The sequence below is a fragment of the Balaenoptera acutorostrata genome, chromosome 10, assembly GCF_949987535.1.
Source record: "Balaenoptera acutorostrata chromosome 10, mBalAcu1.1, whole genome shotgun sequence".
In the NCBI taxonomy this organism is placed as follows: domain Eukaryota; kingdom Metazoa; phylum Chordata; class Mammalia; order Artiodactyla; family Balaenopteridae; genus Balaenoptera; species Balaenoptera acutorostrata.
Window position 1 is genome coordinate 83,477,119 of NC_080073.1, and position 16,806 is coordinate 83,493,924.

Genomic DNA, 16,806 nt, shown 5'->3' on the forward strand with positions numbered 1-16,806 from the left:
CTCAGGGACATTGAAAGGCCTTATGACTCAGGATATCTTGCCAGAGAAGCCATGCAGAGACAGTGGTTGACAACCCAATGGAGTTCTGCCTTCCAGGTGTCCCAACATGGCCCCAGACATGTGAGCAGAAGCCCTCTAGGACCAAGGAGCCGTCAGGTGCTGGCTGACTGGTTACCGACCAACCTCACGCACTGGCACAAGATTTGCCCAGGGGAGCCCAGCTCTAATTCCTGGCCCACAGAACTTTAAGATACAACCAAAGTTTGTTCTGATGTATTTTGTTACATCACTGAGGTAAATGGCAAATAGATCACTTGGCACTGCACTATGACACAGGACATTGCAAACAACTGACCCATCCCCAAAATCATTTTGGAAATATTTTTTTAATCCTTTTATTATTCTTTTTTAACAAACGGCCCCAGGGATAGGGGACCAGGGGAGGGGGGAGGAGGGGAAGCGAGGCCCCAGCCCCGCAACCCCTCCCCACCCGCCCCTTTCCCCCTTATATATTTATAATCTATATACACGCCCCGGGGGGGTGGGGGGCAAAGGGCACTCCCTCAGCGGGGTGGGGGCAATCCAGGCTCCTTGTCCCCTCGGGACCCAGGCTCCTCTGCCCTTCGGGACGGCCCTTCTCGAGAAGGTGGCCCCGTCCGCTCCCAAGGCTTCGGCGTCCAGCGCAGGGCATCTGGTGGGGAGGCCTGGGGGATGGGTACATGTGGAAGAGTTAAGTCAAACAGGGAGATCAGGGATGAAAGGACAGGAACTCAGGTGGTGACTTTTAAATTAAGACTTGAGACCACAGGGGTTTCTCCTTCACCTGCTGGTAGAGGTCGATGCGCTGGGTGCGGAAGACTCCGCTGTAGGTGGAAGGTGGGGCCTTGAGACGGGAGTTGAGGCCAGAGAAAGACCTAAAGGAGGAATGGCATTTGAGGCAACCTTAAGACCCGCCCCTGGTCCCCAAAGAAAGTCAGTCCTTGGGGATGGATAGGCAGTCTGCCTCCCCATTCCCTTCTCTTGCCTTCCAGCTGGAGGAGTACGTGATGACCCAGGTCCCCCAAGGTTGCTGTTCAGTTTTCGATAATCGTGGAACGGCTTTAGTTCTACTGGGTGCAGCTGAAGGACAAAAAATCCATGAGCATCCTGCCTCTCAACCCTTTTATCTCGAGATGCTAAATCCTTACCCCTAACTCTTGGGGTTCCCTAGCACTTCAGTTCCTGTACCTTACCTCTGCTCGCCCCAAGCTAGGGCCGAAGGGCCTGGCAGGTGAAGGCAGCACCCGAGTAGCAGGAGCAGGTGGGGGCCGCACAGCCAGGCTGGGGGGCTGCAGAGCAGGGCCCACAGGTAACAGAGAAAGGGGGGGTGGGGCAGGAGGCGGCGCTGGTGGCAGGGAGCCGAAGTTCACCACAGGCAGCTGAGAGTCCACCATGGGTAGAAGCATCTGTAACGAGAAACATGGGAGTGTGTGTTGGGGCAGGGAGGAATGTCAGAAAACCAGGGAGAGAGTCCAAACAAGTAACAAAAAAAGCTAGAAGTTGGAGGAGAACAGAACAAAGGGGAACTGGGAAGATAAAAGGTACCTGCTGGGCAGGGGCCCCTGAGGGGAGGAAGCCACTTTGGCCACCAGGTTGCAGAGGAGAATAAAAATCTGAAGGGGATGGCAGATCCTGTCGCACCTGTTGGGGAACAGGGAGAAATAAGTCAACTCGCCCAAAAGCATTCTTCACCCCACCCCTAACTCCCTAAGCCCAGCACACCCCCACCTCTTCTTACCTGAAGCAAGGGTGGGTCTGGCAAAGGGCTAGGGCAGAAAGCTGGAGAGTAGAGGAAGGAAGGTGGAGGGTAGAGAACTCCTCCAGCTGGCAGCTTCCCCAGCTCTGTTGCTTGCAGTGTGGAGAAATCCAGAAACTGGCCCTTGACAGCTACCCCAGAGAGCAGTGCTGAGGGTGGGGCTGGGCCTGGGGGGAGGTACAGGGGCTGTGATCTGAAAAGAAATTGGGGCAAGGGGGAGGAAAAGCATCAGGAAGCCAGAGTCATTTACTCCTTTAGCCTGAACAGTACTGTTAGGTCCACTAGCCGCCGGGTACCCTAGAAATGTTTTCCCCTTCCCTCTTCCCCTGAAACACAGTTCCATTTCCTTCTGAGATTCACAGAGATCTAGTCTTACCTGTAAGGGTGCAATGAGGGTGTCCCAGGGCGGAAACCTCCATTGTTGGGATGTAGCTGAGAGTCTATGGCTCCCCCTGAAACCTGCAGGAGAGCAAGTATGGAATAGCTCCAGTTTTCCTGGTCCAGAAAAGCTCACCCACCCCACCCACTACAGCAAAAGCAGGGAGAAAAATGAAATGACAAAGAAAAAAAAAAAAAGAAGTGTTAAAAACTACAAATTGGAAAGGTTTGATATTAGGAGACTACAGGCAGAAAGGGGTCTTGGGATAGGAAGTAAGACCTACCTGAGAACTGGGAGGCCCAGGGCTGCCATAGAAGACCTCAGGGTACAAGCGTTGGCCTGAGGAGCTGGTCTCTGGGCCACAGTGCCCAGAACCCAGGTTCTTGGATTGTGGCTCAGCTGAGGCAGAAGCACTGGGGAGCAGCTCCCAGTCTCGGGCTAGGGGAATGGCCTGGGAAGGAGAAGACTTGTCAAGGGGGCTATCTGGGCAACCTGGATGTCCAAGTCACTCCCAGACCCCTTTTCCAGAAGTCTAAGGCCTTTCCCCAAAACCTCACTCTCCCACTTACCTCAGTGACTGATACCGTTAGCTCCTTCTCTGCTTTTAAACTGTCTCCCACCACTAGGCACAAGTCCGAGTCCTGTGATGGTGAGGCAGGAGAGATTGTCCCATGATTCAGACATGTGTCCTCCACATCCCACTTCTAGTCCACCCCACCCAAGACACCCAAATCTAGCCTACACAGACCTTGTCATTGGTACCAAACTGGACCGGAGGACCAGGTCGATGGGATGGCCGGAGGGAGCCAGGCTCTGGGCCTCGGTCTGTACGCTGCAATCGTTCTGTGCCAATGGGCCCAGGGGGCAGAGGCTGCTCCCGGGGCAGCTCCTAGGTAGGGCAACACAGTGAAGTAGGGTTGGGGGAAGGAAAAGGAAGCCCCAATCAGCACACACAGGCAGAGGAAAGGGGAGACAAAGGTAAGGCCAAAGTCAAAGTCCCAGAAACATTCTTATCCTTTCTTGGTCATTTACCTTTCTGTCCCCATCGTGGGGGGCAGGTGGCCGTCTCCTAGGAGGTTCAGAGGATTCAGAGCCAGGTGGACCCTCACCAGGAACAGCATTCAGGGGGGAGGGGCCTCCAGACCGCTTGGGGGGCCCCTCTGCTGCCCCCTTGAGTCCTCCATCAGGGGAACTTCGCTGGCTGCAGGGACCTGATGACACCTGAGAATCCCCACTCAGGTCCACCCCACTGTCAGACTGACTCATCTGAGAGGAGTGGAGAAGGAGTTAGGTCAGAGTAGAAGGCACCCCGATACCTGACTGTGGTACACACACAAACAAACTACAGAAGGTAGGCAGCTACGTGATGCAACAGCCCCACACTCATCCCAGAATAGGTGGGGAAGTATGACCACTGCTCAATAAAATCCCAGCTCAGACACTCCTTCCCACCCTCACTTACCTCCGTGCCAGCCACATCCTCAAAAGGACTCAGGGGTTCCATCCAAGGCTCCATGGAGCCAGGCTGGTAACTCTTCCGGCTAGTGGCTGGGAGGAGCACCAACACAACAGGAGTGAGAGAAGATGGCTCTGTGGCCCGCCTCGCTCTCTAAGCCCTCTAACCCAGTCCCTCCTGCTCAGCTCAACTCACCAGTATGTATACGATTCCAGAGGTGAGGGGTCAGGGCCTCTGTTCCTGCATCTCTGGACTCTCCCTGAGGGCCTGGGCCCTCAGGTTTGGGGCCCAAGAATCCAGAGCTATGAGAAGGTGGCAAAGATTCCTAAAGGTGAGAGAGGCCAGAAGCAAAACATGAATGAGGTGGGAACTGGGGAATGTAAGCACCTGAGACAGAGTGCCCCACTTGTGGGGAAAAAGGGAGACGTGGGAGATAAACAACAACTAACAGAGAATTTGGGGTGAAAACACAATGACAAAAATAGGAAAAAGAGTGAAGAAAACATAAGTGAAAACCTTTGAAAGTGAGAGCTGTGAAACATCACCTCAAGCCCCATCCCTCACCTCCTGCAGCAGCTCCGGTTTTCTGGGAGGCCGCTCTCGCCGTTTGGGGGGGAAGGGATTAACCCCGGCAGAGTCCCGGGGAGTCCCGCCCACCCCCCTGACCATCGGCCCTGGCTCCTCCAAGTGGGGGTCTGGGGAAAAGGGGAAATCCGTCAGCATGTCTTGCTCTATCACTGAACCGAGCTTTTCCCTCTGTACTCCACCTCCCAACCCTTCCACCCTCAGTGCAGACACCCAGCATCAGGGCTCCCAGGCCAGATTCTTCCCCCTTCAGCACCTGGCCTTCTCTGGGGATGGAGACATTTGCACCCTCAGCCCCTCCAGCTTACCCGAGTTGACATCATTGTTGTTGGCCCTCTGAGGGTCATACCGGGTTGGGGGCCGAGGGGAGGGGCCTTGGGGGGTTTGGGGAGGCCCAGGCTTGGGCCTTGGGTGCCCCCCTGGTGCAGCTGCACTTCCTTGGCGGCTGCTGAGCTGGGCCAGAGCCTGTTGGATGCCAGCAGGGTTGCTGTGGATAACTTGGTCCAGGCGGAAGACAGCAGAACTGCTGGGGGGTGGGGGAGGCAGAGGGAGCGCTGGGGGACGCTCCTCTGGAGGACGGCTGAAGAAAACAGAGCATCCGTTCCACTATGCACAGAATTGTTATATCTTCCCTACAAGTCAAATCTCCTCTACCTCTCCACCTTCAACCAGTCCTCTGCGCTAGAATCCAAGCGTTTCTGAGCACTTCCCCCCCACCCCCCCCCCCCACACCATGCGGCTTGTGGGATTCTCGGCTCCCCAGCCAGGGATCGAACCCAGGCTCCAGGAGTGAAAGCACAGAGTCCTAACCACTGGACTGCCAGAGAATTCCCCATTTCTGAGCACTTCCAAGGAATTCTACTCGTAAAGGTCTATCGAGGGGAAAGCAAGGAATATGGGTGTTCCCAACGCTGTTAACTGCTTTCCAGCTACTTTACCTGAACACGGATAACCTAGCGCGCCTAAGAGCTTACCCTGCGCCCTCTGATCTCACACTCCACAGCACACAGCCACACCTTTCCCCCAGGTTTTCTCCCCTCCCCCAACTTTTTAACCCTAAGAATAAACTTAATCACCTGCCTGTACCCACCTTCGGTTCTTGGGAGAGGGCCAGCTCCTCTTGTCCCCTCGCCCTGGGCCAGTCCTCCCTCCAGGACCCCCGCCACCTCCTCCACTGCTGCCACCACCACTGCCAGACTTGCTGCTCGGGCCTGGGCGCCGGTTCTGCCTTTCCATGCCTGGCCGCTGACTCGAGAAGCTCCGCTTGCTCAAATCTTTCGCTCTCTGGCTCAGCTCTCCACGGGACATGGCTGAAATGCCTGGTCCAGCTCCACCTCCACTGCCCCCGGGAGTCCCCACAGCTTTGGGGGTTAGCAGTGCTGCTGGCGGAGCCTCCTTGTCCCCCCGGCGCTCACTGGCAAAGTCACTGCTCTCTGAGGCAGTCTCCCATTCCTCATTGGCTTGGTCTGAGTTCTGGTTTGACAGATCGGGAGACTTAGCAGCTGCCCGGCGAGGTGGTGGGGGCACTGCTACCGTTGTGAGGGCTTCCTCCGGTCCAGGAGTGGAGACTGGAAGGGCAAGGGAAGAGGACTTGCCCTCGGCCCCCCTGGCAGCGTTCTCCCGTTCCTGTTTCAGTCTCCGGAAACGAGGCGGTTTGTCCTGCTGCTGAGCCCTCCCATGTCGCCTCCTTCTGGGCCGCTCTCCATCTTCCACACCCATGCCTACGTTGCTGCCTCCACTGCTGCCTCCTCGGGCCATGGGGGACAGGGGCCCTGGGATCAGCTTTTCTTTCAAAGGCTCCTTACTTGGAGGCAAAGGACCTGTTGGAGGCTTCTTTGGAGCCAGAGACTTGGTTGGGGGGCTCCAGCCTGGGCAAATGGGGGGAGGGGGCCGCCCTCCCCCTCGACCCCGGCGTGATGGCACCCCTCTGGGAGTGAAGACTCGTCCACCTCGGGCAGTGGAAAAGCGGGCTGGGGCTGGTGAAGGGGGTGCTCCTGATGGTGGGGGAGCAAGAGGAACCTGTGTAAGTACTCCTTCCTTGGGTGTCGGGGCCTCCTTGTCTGAGGGGGCCAGATCACTCTCATGGGTCTCGCTGCCCGTCTCTGAACCCCGCTGCCGGCGCCGCTTGGGGATTTCTTCATACTCTGAACCCTCACTCCGTGTCTCACTGGCAGTGCGGCCTCGGGGAGCAGGAGGATGGTTTGGTCCCCCTGCCCCACCTCCACGCCCATCATCTCCTCGGAATTCCCGGTAACTACGGAACTCTCGGCTTCGGGCTCCCCGCCCCCGTCCCCCATAGGTGCCCCGAAAACCCCTCCCTCTGGCAAAATACTCCCCTCGGCCCCGACCCCGGCAAGAGGTAGGACCCACTCTCTCATAGGAATAGTCCCTCCGAAGCCTTGGGGCAGGGGAAAGAGTCCCACTGGGTGGGGTCTCCTTGGGGCCACCTATCTTCCCCTTTGCCATCTTCAACGGGTCTGGCTTTGGAACCTTGGGGGTTTCATCCCCCTGTTCGAGGGGCTTGGGGGGCAGATCTTCGACTTTTGCAGGCGGTGGGGGTTTCTTGATAGGCCCAGCGCGGCGGGGAGGGGCCCCTGGCTCCTCTGGAGGGATTCCACGACGACTGCTGCCTGGACGAGGGCCCCAGCGGGTCTCAGTGCGGCTCTCTCTGCGAGGTGGCGGGGGGCCTTGGCCTCCGATTCCACGGGTAGGCTTTCGACCAGCTTCTGGCCCGGTCAGCTGTGGAGTCTCCTCCTTGGGGGTTTCCTTTTTAGGTGGTGGAGCTTGTATCTTGGCTGCCTCATCATTGCCTGGGGGCCAGGGGAGTGGACGGGGCCCTGGAGGAGCTGGCTCCTCCAGAGGGAAGCGAGGGATTGGGGGCCCAGGGGCTCCATTCTCAGGAAAGCCTGGGTAACTGGCCAGATAGGGTGGTGGGGGAGGTACTGGAGGGGTCTCGCTCCTGAAGAGGGAGACAGAAAAGAATGGAAATTAAGTATCTTAAGACAAGGAAAACGAACTAGATGAGGAAAGAGAACACTTTATTACGACCCAGACACTCCTTTCACGTTTACTCCTATCACTTCACCGATAACCCAAAGTACCTTTTCTCCTAGCCTAATATTTTCACTGGAAACCCACCCATTTCTCTACTCAGACTCACCTCATCCCCTTCTCATCCTCGTCAGCAGCCTGGCGCAGTGGTGAGGTAAGTGGGCGGGGGTCAGCAGGTGTGGTGGTGAAGACATCTCCTACCCAGGCCAACTTTGGATCCACTGGTGGGGTGCCACGATCCCGTAAGAGGGGGGGTGCATGGCGCTCAAATGGCTCTGAGCTTGAGCCTCCACTGTCTGAGCGCTCCCGGGGAACTAGGCCTGAGGAAACAAAACAGTATGAGAAAAACCACCCTTTTTTATGTTACAAGCCCTCCAGCCCAAAAAGCATCTCCCCAGTTAATCTTCCATGTCAGCCCAGTCAATGTCGGCACCTCTATCTCCTGGGCCTTGCCCACGCTCCTGAAACACAGTTATCCATTAAGCTTCCCTACAGATGAATCCAGTTAATCCCCCCACCCAGGTAAATCCCAGTTAAAGGAGGACCACTGTTACATTTTTGCAACAAAGAGGTATCTCAGCAGTGCTAGGCTCCCCTCTTAATTGGTGGCCCTTCATCCCCGTAGCAAGATGCTGATACCCACTTCCCAGGACTAAGGGGTCCACCACCCCCTACTTCTTCTATGGCCCCTTACCAGAGGGATGCACACCAGGAGGATAGAAGTCCAGAGGGGGCCGGCCCTGAAGGAGCCGGGGGTCCACATAAGGAGGAATCATCATCCAGCGGGGATCAAAGTTCATAGGGGGCATGGGTGGGGGCCGGCCCAGAGCACCTGGGTACAGGGCCTTGGGGGGTGGTGGCGGAGCCTGTGGAGCTGGCACAGCCCCCATGGTCACAGGCTGTGGTGGTGATGGGGGCACTGGGGCAGGTGGGGCGGAGCCCTGTTGATGCTGCTGCCACTGCTGTTGTTGCTGCTTCAAGAGCTGCTCCTGGGGAAGGACAAAAGGGGATGAGAGAGGCATCAAAGGCCCCAAACAAAAAAACGAACTAACAAAACAAAAAACAAAAACCCGCAAATGGGACAAATACCTGGACTAGATGGAAAACTAGGATGACACAAAGGAAAGATAACTGGTAGAGGAACCCAGAAAGTAACTCATGGATAGGATAAATGTTGAAACCAAGAAAAGCAGCCCTTAAGAGGAGAAGTAACTTAGTTTCACCTGCTGCTGCCGCTGGAAACGAGGAGGCAATGATTTCTGATACTTGGGGTAGCCCAAGCCTTGGCTGGGGGGCTGCCGGGTAGGACCAACCCCATCACCCTTGGGCTCCACCTTTGGGGCTGGGGGCGTGGCAGGAGAAGGAACCTCTTCTGGTGGTTCAGGACCCTCTTTTGAGGGCAGTTGAGGTTCCACTGCATTAAAGAAAAGACACTCATCAAAGTGGTCTAGTCCCACAACAGATATTCCATGAACACCTCCATAATTTCAGCTCTCACCTCTAGCTCCCCCACTAAGGTTAAGACCATCCCATTTAAAACCCATGAAAACACTTCATGGTCTCTCAAAAGCCAACAGTGGTGGCATTAACTTCCCATGAGATCATCAAAAGTAACCGACACTTCTTCACCCTTGCTCCACTCTAGGCCTACGGGAAGTGGTTTTAGGTCACTACTTATTCAGGAATTCAAGCAACAAAACCTTTCCCCCTCGGATGTCCATACAAGCAAAAAGACCCTTTTCGCCCCTACCACTGATAGTCCAATAAACCGAAACAACTGCCTTCTATTTCCTTTACTCACATCCTTACCACTTTCACCCTCAACCCCAAGCAGAAAAGAGATCTGGCACCTGGTAGTACCCATCACCATCTCCGTACCTGGGCTGGCTTCGAAGCTGCCACTGCTGGTGCTACTGGTGCTGCCACCACCACTCACCACGGTGGGAGCTGGAGCCACACCTGGAGTGGGGGTGGACTCGGCAGGAGGGGCCTGTGCCGGCTCTTCTGGTTCTTTTTCAGGTGTCGGGACTGGTGCCGGTGGAGGAGCTGAAGGTGCGGGGAGTTCTTTGGGGGCCGCAGGTGGTGGAACAGGGGCAGGAGGGGCAGCAGGTGGTACAACAGGCTCCGATTTGAGCCGCTTGTCAGGTGCCCCAAACTTCTCATCGAGTCGCTTGAGTTTCTCGGCACAGGCTGCCCTGCGTTCCTCCTGCATGCGCCGTTCCTCCTCCTCTCGCCGTCGCCGGGCTCGCTCCACAGCCAGGGAGATTTCAGACGAAGACTGCTTTCGCCGCTGCCGCCAAGCCTCATCCTCATCTTCGGGTGCTGGGGGCTTGCAGGGAGGGCCCCCGCGATCCTGTCAGTGGGCAGACCCAGCAGGGCCAGAGGTATCAGTCATTATGTTTCTTACGATCTCTTTCACAGACTGATCAACTGTCTCTAGCTGCAGGTGCAAAGACCAGGCCTTGGGGTTGATGGCCTCTCAGGGTAGGGACAAACTCATCATCCTAGTCTTGTTTCCTCTCTTTCAGAGACCCGAACACCCAGGTCTCCTTGTTTTTCCTAACTGGCATCCCAGTTTCTCTTTTCACCCAGACCCGCCTAACACCAACGATGTTCCAAACCTTTCCAGAGATGCTCCACAGCTCTACGCTTCCTGCAGCCCATTTTCGGTCCTCCCTCCAGCTTCCTCTTATTACTACTGCTTCAATTACTCAGCTGAAACTAATCTCCCACAACTGACCCTCTCAACCCCTCATTGTAGACACTCACTGGGTAGTCCCCAGGGGGGCCCCAGTTCCCGGTGGGGCCCCGGTGAGGTGGGGGTGGGGGAGGCTTTGGGGCAGGAGGCCCCGGCTCTGTCTCTGGAGGCCGAGAGGTCTCTGCCCAGGCCGTCTTGGGAGGGGGTGGTTCGCTGCCGGGGGAGTTGCCCTTTTTGTCATCTGCTTCAGGGGGCCGTTCCTCACCAGCAGCTGACTGGGACTCCTTGCTGTGGGCAGACCAACAGTGGAATTAAAATCAGCTGCAACCCAACTCCTTTAAGAGTATATTACCATGAGAGAAACAGAGCCCCCTCCTCTCCCCAGAGGGCCCGAACTCACTGGCCCTCAGCTCCCTCCTCATCGGAGTCTCGCCCGTCTTCCTCATCACTGAACTTGAGCTTCTCAGTGTAGTCGACCTCCTCGTGGGCCCCTGAGGAGAATAATGAAGAGTGGTAACCCAAGCATTCTGCTCTCCAATCTCATATTTTCTAGAACACAGGAACTACGTGATGGGATGTACTACTAATGCCAACTGCCCTCCTCCCACTGACATCCAGATCCCCACCATGACTCTCATTCTCACTCCTCTTAGTTCTCTACCAGGACTTGGCTTTCCTCCACCTATCTCCCCTACCTTTCAGTGTCTGCTTTTCTCCCACACAACCCGTTTTTTTTCTAAGATTTTTTTTTGATGTGGACCATTTTTAAAGCCTTTATTGAATTTGTTACAATACTGCTTCTGTTTTACATTTTGGTTTTTGGCCACGAGGCATGTGGGATCTTAGCTCCCCGACCAGGGATCGAACCTGCATCCCCTGCATTGGAAGGTGAAGTCTTAACCACTGGACTACCAGAGAAGTCCTGTATAACCCGTTTTTTCCTCATCAGATTTTGCTTTTTAAAACTAAAATACTTGGGAATTCCCTGGCGGTCCAGTGGTTAGGACTCCACACTTTCACTGCCGAGGGCCTGGGTTCAATCCCTGGTAGGGGAATTAACATCTCATAACCTGTGCAGTGCAGCCAAAAACCAAACCAAACCAAAACAAACAAAAAAACCCCAAACCAAAACCAAAACCAAACAAAAATACTTGGTCCTTAGTATCCACTCACCTGCCCAACCATCATCATTCTCCTGGTCCAACTGATCAAACTCTTTAAGATTATCTTCTTTAAGAATGGAAGGCCGACCCACAGGTTCTACAAGGCGCATTGGCGGCCCTGAACCTCGGGGGCCTGCCACACGGGGGAAACGGCTGTGTATGAAAAAGCAAATGGGAGAAGAGATTAAAAAACGGCATGTTGTATAATCACATACAAGACTGAGCCTCCTGGCTAGAAAACCATCTCCTCCCCAATAGGCTTCCCCTGTCCCCAACCACAAACCCAGACCTAGATTACTCACCCGGGCCCATCAGGAGTGGGGTATCGGTAAGGCCCCTGGGGTCCATAGGGCGGAGGGAACGGGAGATATGGGGGATACATCTGCAAAAGGGCCCAATAGTAGCTGCTCAGAGGGACAATCAAATAGCTTACCAGCTCCCTAAACCTATTATCCTCCCACCCTCACTATATGTCACAGGCCCCTGCTTTCCATGTGTCCCCTCCGAAGACTAAGCCCTAATTCCTAACTCTCTAACTTCCAGCACAACCAATCCAAAACAAGATATCCAAACTCACGAAAGGCGGCATCATTCCGCGGTAGGGAGGGAACTGGGGTGGGCCTGAAGGCTGCAGCCCACCCCGGGGATCATGGCCGTGATGAAGTTTGGAGTCCGGGCCCTCCAGCTCATCAGGGCCACGCCCACCTCCGTCCCTCCAAGTTGTAGAATCTGTATTTTGGAAAAGGCAGAGAGTGAACATAGCTGAAAATGATGGGGAGAAAGATGAATAAGCTAGCAGCTAACTCTGAAATGGAATAAGGTAATGTCCTGGCCAAAAGGTAACCACTCATTCACTCACTAATGGCGGCCACTCACTTTGGGGGCGGAGGCTTGGTCCGGGCCCAGACGACTGTTCGGCAGACTCCCTTTCCTTGGCAGCCTTGTCCTGGTCGCCAGCCGCCTGCAGGGTCGGAAATTCCTCTCGAGAGAATCGTGACAGTAGGCTTGATGCCCTTCCACCTGTTGGTGTTGAGATGCAAAAGTAGGAGACACAAGTACATTTACTGAGAACGCACCATGAAAAGTGAAAGGGTCTGACAGGTAGCAGATCCAGTTCTGCCTCCAAACTCACCCCCAACATATTACATGATCATTCCCCAAGAAACAAGGTCAGTTTTGGGACAACCTCCTCACCTTCAGTTAATTCTGAGACAAACTTGCTCATTTGTGTCCCATGAAACTGAATATGAGATCCAAAATTTAGCCAAAGAGGAATGAGGGGGTACAGTGCAGGACTCCTGCCTACTATGGTGCCCAAAGAGACTCCCCAAACAGCCCTGCACTCACCATCTCCATGTGCTCCATGGGTGACACTGGCCTGTGCCCAGGACTTTACCCCGCTTGGAACCGAAGGAGTGTTCTGGGGAAGCAGAAATAATGAATGGTGACGTGGATGAGAAGCTACAAGCCATTCTTGCCCCTGCCCCTTAAATAACATCCAGTTCTTCAGATACCTCGGGGGCTGCTGGGGGTCGTTTCGGTTGGTTGGAGGCAGGCGTCTGTGAAGCCGGCAGTGGCTGCGATTCCGGCGGCTGAGCGGTTGAGGCATCGGAACTGAGGGGATGGTAGGATGAGAAAGTTAGAGTCTGAGATGGCTCCGGCTCCCCAGCTTCTCCAACTGGTGGAGGACAGGAACTGAACCCAGGTCTACTCCCTACTTTTAACAAGCATTAGGGCAAAATACCATAAGCTTGTCACCCTGCATAGGCTGTTCTCTATTCTTCAAGCTTTCTTTACATCTGACAGAAAGCTAAAGGTACCGTTCATTAGTCATCTAACAGGAGTCCTACAATAGGCAGGACAGGGTCTTCCCTGTTTGTCTCTGACTCTCATGTGGCCAGGCTAGACCAACCCCCATTCATCCCCAAGTTCAAAGTTAAAATACTCATAACTCTAAGTCCCCCAGGTCTCTGTCTACCTCTTGGGGTCGGACTGCTCCTGTTTGCTTGCCCATCCTGTTCCGTCTTTCGGCACTAGTGAGACGTTGGGGTCATTGCCTTTGTTCTCGGCTTTCAGGCTTGGAAGGTTGGCTGGGGGTGGCATACGCCGAGCAATGGCAACTTTCCCGAGACTCTGCAGGCCATGGCGAGGGGCAACTGGAGAAAAGGTGGAGAGTGAAAAATGCTTTATATAGGAGATCTGACAGCATCCTACCCTAGGTCCCATTTAGACATCCTCAATATCTTCTCTTAGAAACCAAACTTTTCCTAGAAACCTTCCCTCCCTTTGCCCTAGGCAACCTCCGAAATTCTATCAGGAAGGAAGGCTGAGATGCTTTACATTCAATACTTCTATGTAGGATGGTTGATCTTGAGCCTGCAGGGAACAAGCTGGCCCCAGACTTCTCCAAGTCCACATTTCTTTGCCTCCAATTCTTACGTGTCCAAAGACGGGAAACCACAGACACGCCTTTGTAGGAGGGTACTGGTGTTCACCCAAAGCGCAACATCCCATGGGGCCCAAGATAAAATTAGAAAGTCTCTAGGGTTCCTCTAACCTTTGGATGTATGTACCATAGTTGTTTCCCTTCGAAGAACTCTGAAATAATGTGCCCCATTCATGCCCAGCCTCCTATAATTAGGAACATCATTGCAGGACCCTCACCAGCGGGTTTCTGGATCTCTAAGGACTTGCCCTTATATGTATCAAACAGGTTGAGCGAGGAATACTTTTTTCCATCCTTCCCCTTGGCAGTCGGCCCCGAGCGATCGGACATTGCGCTGGAAGCTCATTGAGTACGTTGGGTCCTGCAGGCACCTCCCCCAAAACGTGCCGGAGCCTGTGGGCCAGATACCAAGTGTTTCAGTATCTGCTCCATTTAGAGACTTCAACAGAAGCTTAAGACTCGTAGGCTCCCTTTTATTCTCATCAGGGGCCCAGATATGTGGCCCTCTAGTGTCTCTTCCTCCAGCCTATTCAAACACCCTAGTCCCTTTAAGCAACCATTATCTACTTAGCTCCCCACGGAGCCCAAATGCCATGTTCCCTCTTTCCCCCAGACACCTCTTGCTAAGGAAACCCAAATAAAACTCCAGTATCTTCCTAATACAAACACTCTTCCCTTTGTACCGATCTATATAAAGTGTAGCAGCCTCTTCATTATGCCCACAAGTAATAATCTCTCTCCACCAAAATCATTTCAGAGACCTACAATAAAAAAGGGCAAGTCCAAGCTCCAGAGAAAACCAGAAAGACGCATACAGCTCCATCATGTAAGAACAGAGCTTTAGATCCCCTACTTATTAGATACCAGCTTTCTGTGCGCCAGGTTCTATTCCCAGCCGCCTCACTCTCATCCGGGGAGGTTTGCAGGAAGGTATGCCGGAGTTTAAGGATTTTATGAGCTTGCTCAGCCAGACTGGGGGCTGGTGCCAGAGAATTCCTGAGGGAACAAATGGGGCTCTACATACTCCCAAGCTATAGAACCAAGTATTTGGGATAGCCTGTCTTTTCCTACACTTGCCCCCATCCCAGCTCCTGGAAAAATTTTTGTCTGCAGATGAAATACTGGTGGGCTCTGGTTTACCCTATGTAGATGTGAGAAAAACAAAGCATTATGGACCCACCTCAAGCATACCATGTAACCATGGGGCCAAGGCCGGAACCAGCTTCACTTTCCTACCCCCAGTAAAAACACCCATCAGCAGTCATTTCTTTCCCTAATACCCCTTGCTCCCCAAGCCGGCCAAACTCTCCAACATCGGTCAGTTCCTGGGTGACAAGGCATTCGTTTATAGAGAATGGTGTAAAGGAAAGAGATGGGAGTTGGTGAGACATCCAGACAGGACCAGGATGATAATCCAAATCATGAACTTTAAGACAGGTTAGATGAGGATTGCTTTTAAGATGTTTAAGGAGACCAGTCTTTGAAAATAAATTTATGAGTAAAAAGAAGACAGAAAAATAGTGAAAAAACTAAAACTAATAAAAGAGAATTAATACGAAAGCAGGTAAGAAATAATACACATAAGCGGGAATGGTAGGAAAAGAATGCAGACCAAAGTAAGGAAGCAACGTCAAGAGACTCCGAAGAAAGGGCGGGGTTGGGATAGAAAAGAGATGGTAAGAAAGAGGAAACATGAAAAAAGCAGAGAAGAAATTGAGGAACGTAGGAAGCACAGATGCGGGATAAAAGCAGGGCTCCAGAGTGGGAGTGACTCGACGCGAAGTGGGGCGTCAAGAAGGGGGAAACCTTAGCGCTGGATGATGGAAGGGGTCCACTATGGAGGAAGGGAGACTCTAGGAAAAGAGGACAATCAGGCGCGGCCCACCCTAGAGCGGCGGCAGGGAAGGGGACCACAAATACGGGTGAAAGGCCAGAAGCGCAACGGGGGGGGGGGGGGAGTTACGGCCCAAGAATAGGGGGTCGCCCCATGAAACCATAAGGTGAGTGGGTAAGGGCAGGTCATAGACTCAGAGAAGGGCTGGAAGTGCGGGTCCCGGGGTGGGAGTATCGGAGGGGGAGGGGCAGGCAGGGCCCGGCAGCAGGAGGACAAAATGGCGGCGGCTAATGGCAGCTTCTCCTCACCCCGGCCCGCCACCGCCGCCGCTGCCGCTGCCACCGCTGCTCCCGCGCCGGAAAAGGGCGTTAGCATTCGGCTCGCCCAGACTCACCTGGCCGGGTGCGCGGGGGTCCGGGACTGGGGCCTAGGGGCTCCCCGGGGTGGGATGGCGGTGGGGCGGGGACGGATGGCGGCGGATGGCGCCGGGTTCGGCTCCTCCCGTCTCCCTCGCTCACTCCGCGGCTGGGCCCCGACTAACGGCCCATCCGGGCAACCGCCACCCCCGGGAGCGCCCCCCCGCGCCGCCTCCCTCCGCGCCTAGGCACGCCCCTTAATTTGCATAAAGGGCGGGGCGCTTCCTACCCTATCCCTCTTTACTTCCAGGGCTATCCTTATTAAAAAAAAAGCAGAGCGTGCGAAGCTGACATAGGTTATTTGCATAAAGAGGAGGGACTTACAGGCGCTAGGACGCCGGTTGGCTGAAGTGGAAGGCCCCCGGCGTCGGCCGTTGAGACGTGTAGAGGGGGCGGGAATGCGGAGCCGGTCGGCCGGGCGGTTGGGGCGCAGAATTTGCACGACAAATAGGGGGAGAAAGAGGCGGAGCGTGCGTCGTGCGTTTGTGGAGAGATGGGAACGGAGAGACGTAGGGACGCCGAAAGTGGAAGGAAACGATGCTAGGTCCGTGGCGCTTTCGGCGAAGGAGACGGAGCTAGAAGACGGGAAGGGTTTCTTTGCCGGAGGGCGGAGCTTACGTAACCAGGGAAGAGTCCCAACTCACGCTTCTCTTCGCGAGAGGTGAAAGCACCAGGGGGGCGGGCCTTCATTTATTAAATCACGTCATGCAAATAAGGTGGATTGACGGGCCAATCCAAGGGGCCAGGGGCGTGCATCACACAGCATAGGCCTTCTGTGGGTAGTTCTACTTATTTGCATAATATATGCAAATAATTTGAACAAAGATACGCTACGAATAACCTATTCATCAAAATAGTGGTAACCAATGACTAAGACGGGCATTTAATTTTATAATCTACAATTTTCATGAATATATTTGTATATCTGATATTATTAGCAGTTTGCATTCGCTTCACAACGAGTTTAATTCTACGAAATGCAG

General features: G+C 54.3%; 1 protein-coding gene and 1 non-coding gene across 3 annotated transcripts; both read right to left on the reverse strand.

Moving 5' to 3' along the window:
* Positions 1-257: 257 nt before the first annotated feature.
* PRRC2A (proline rich coiled-coil 2A) lies at positions 258-16,375 on the reverse strand. Of its 2 annotated transcripts, none has more exons than XM_057554904.1 (31): positions 16,148-16,375; positions 13,792-13,966; positions 13,106-13,283; positions 12,642-12,741; positions 12,475-12,547; positions 12,004-12,147; positions 11,705-11,856; positions 11,430-11,509; positions 11,138-11,280; positions 10,365-10,455; positions 10,036-10,252; positions 9,145-9,619; positions 8,490-8,680; positions 7,961-8,255; positions 7,376-7,586; positions 5,306-7,174; positions 4,524-4,795; positions 4,195-4,325; positions 3,826-3,955; positions 3,637-3,722; positions 3,207-3,440; positions 2,923-3,063; positions 2,744-2,815; positions 2,458-2,625; positions 2,172-2,254; positions 1,778-1,988; positions 1,585-1,680; positions 1,233-1,445; positions 1,025-1,119; positions 824-914; positions 258-704 (listed from the first exon to the last, which is right to left on the reverse strand). In XM_057554904.1, exons 2-31 carry the CDS (start codon positions 13,901-13,903, stop codon positions 564-566), a joined length of 6,495 nt encoding a protein of 2,164 aa, XP_057410887.1. In that variant the 5' UTR covers positions 13,904-13,966; positions 16,148-16,375; the 3' UTR covers positions 258-563. The 2 variants fall into 2 exon arrangements, with proteins under 2 accessions (XP_057410887.1, XP_057410886.1); XM_057554903.1 differs by lacking the exon at positions 16,148-16,375 and adding an exon at positions 15,802-15,977.
* LOC114235507 (small nucleolar RNA SNORA38) lies at positions 13,479-13,609 on the reverse strand. Its single transcript, XR_003621665.1, has one exon. It is a non-coding gene; the product is annotated as a small nucleolar RNA SNORA38 (small nucleolar RNA).
* Positions 16,376-16,806: the final 431 nt, after the last annotated feature.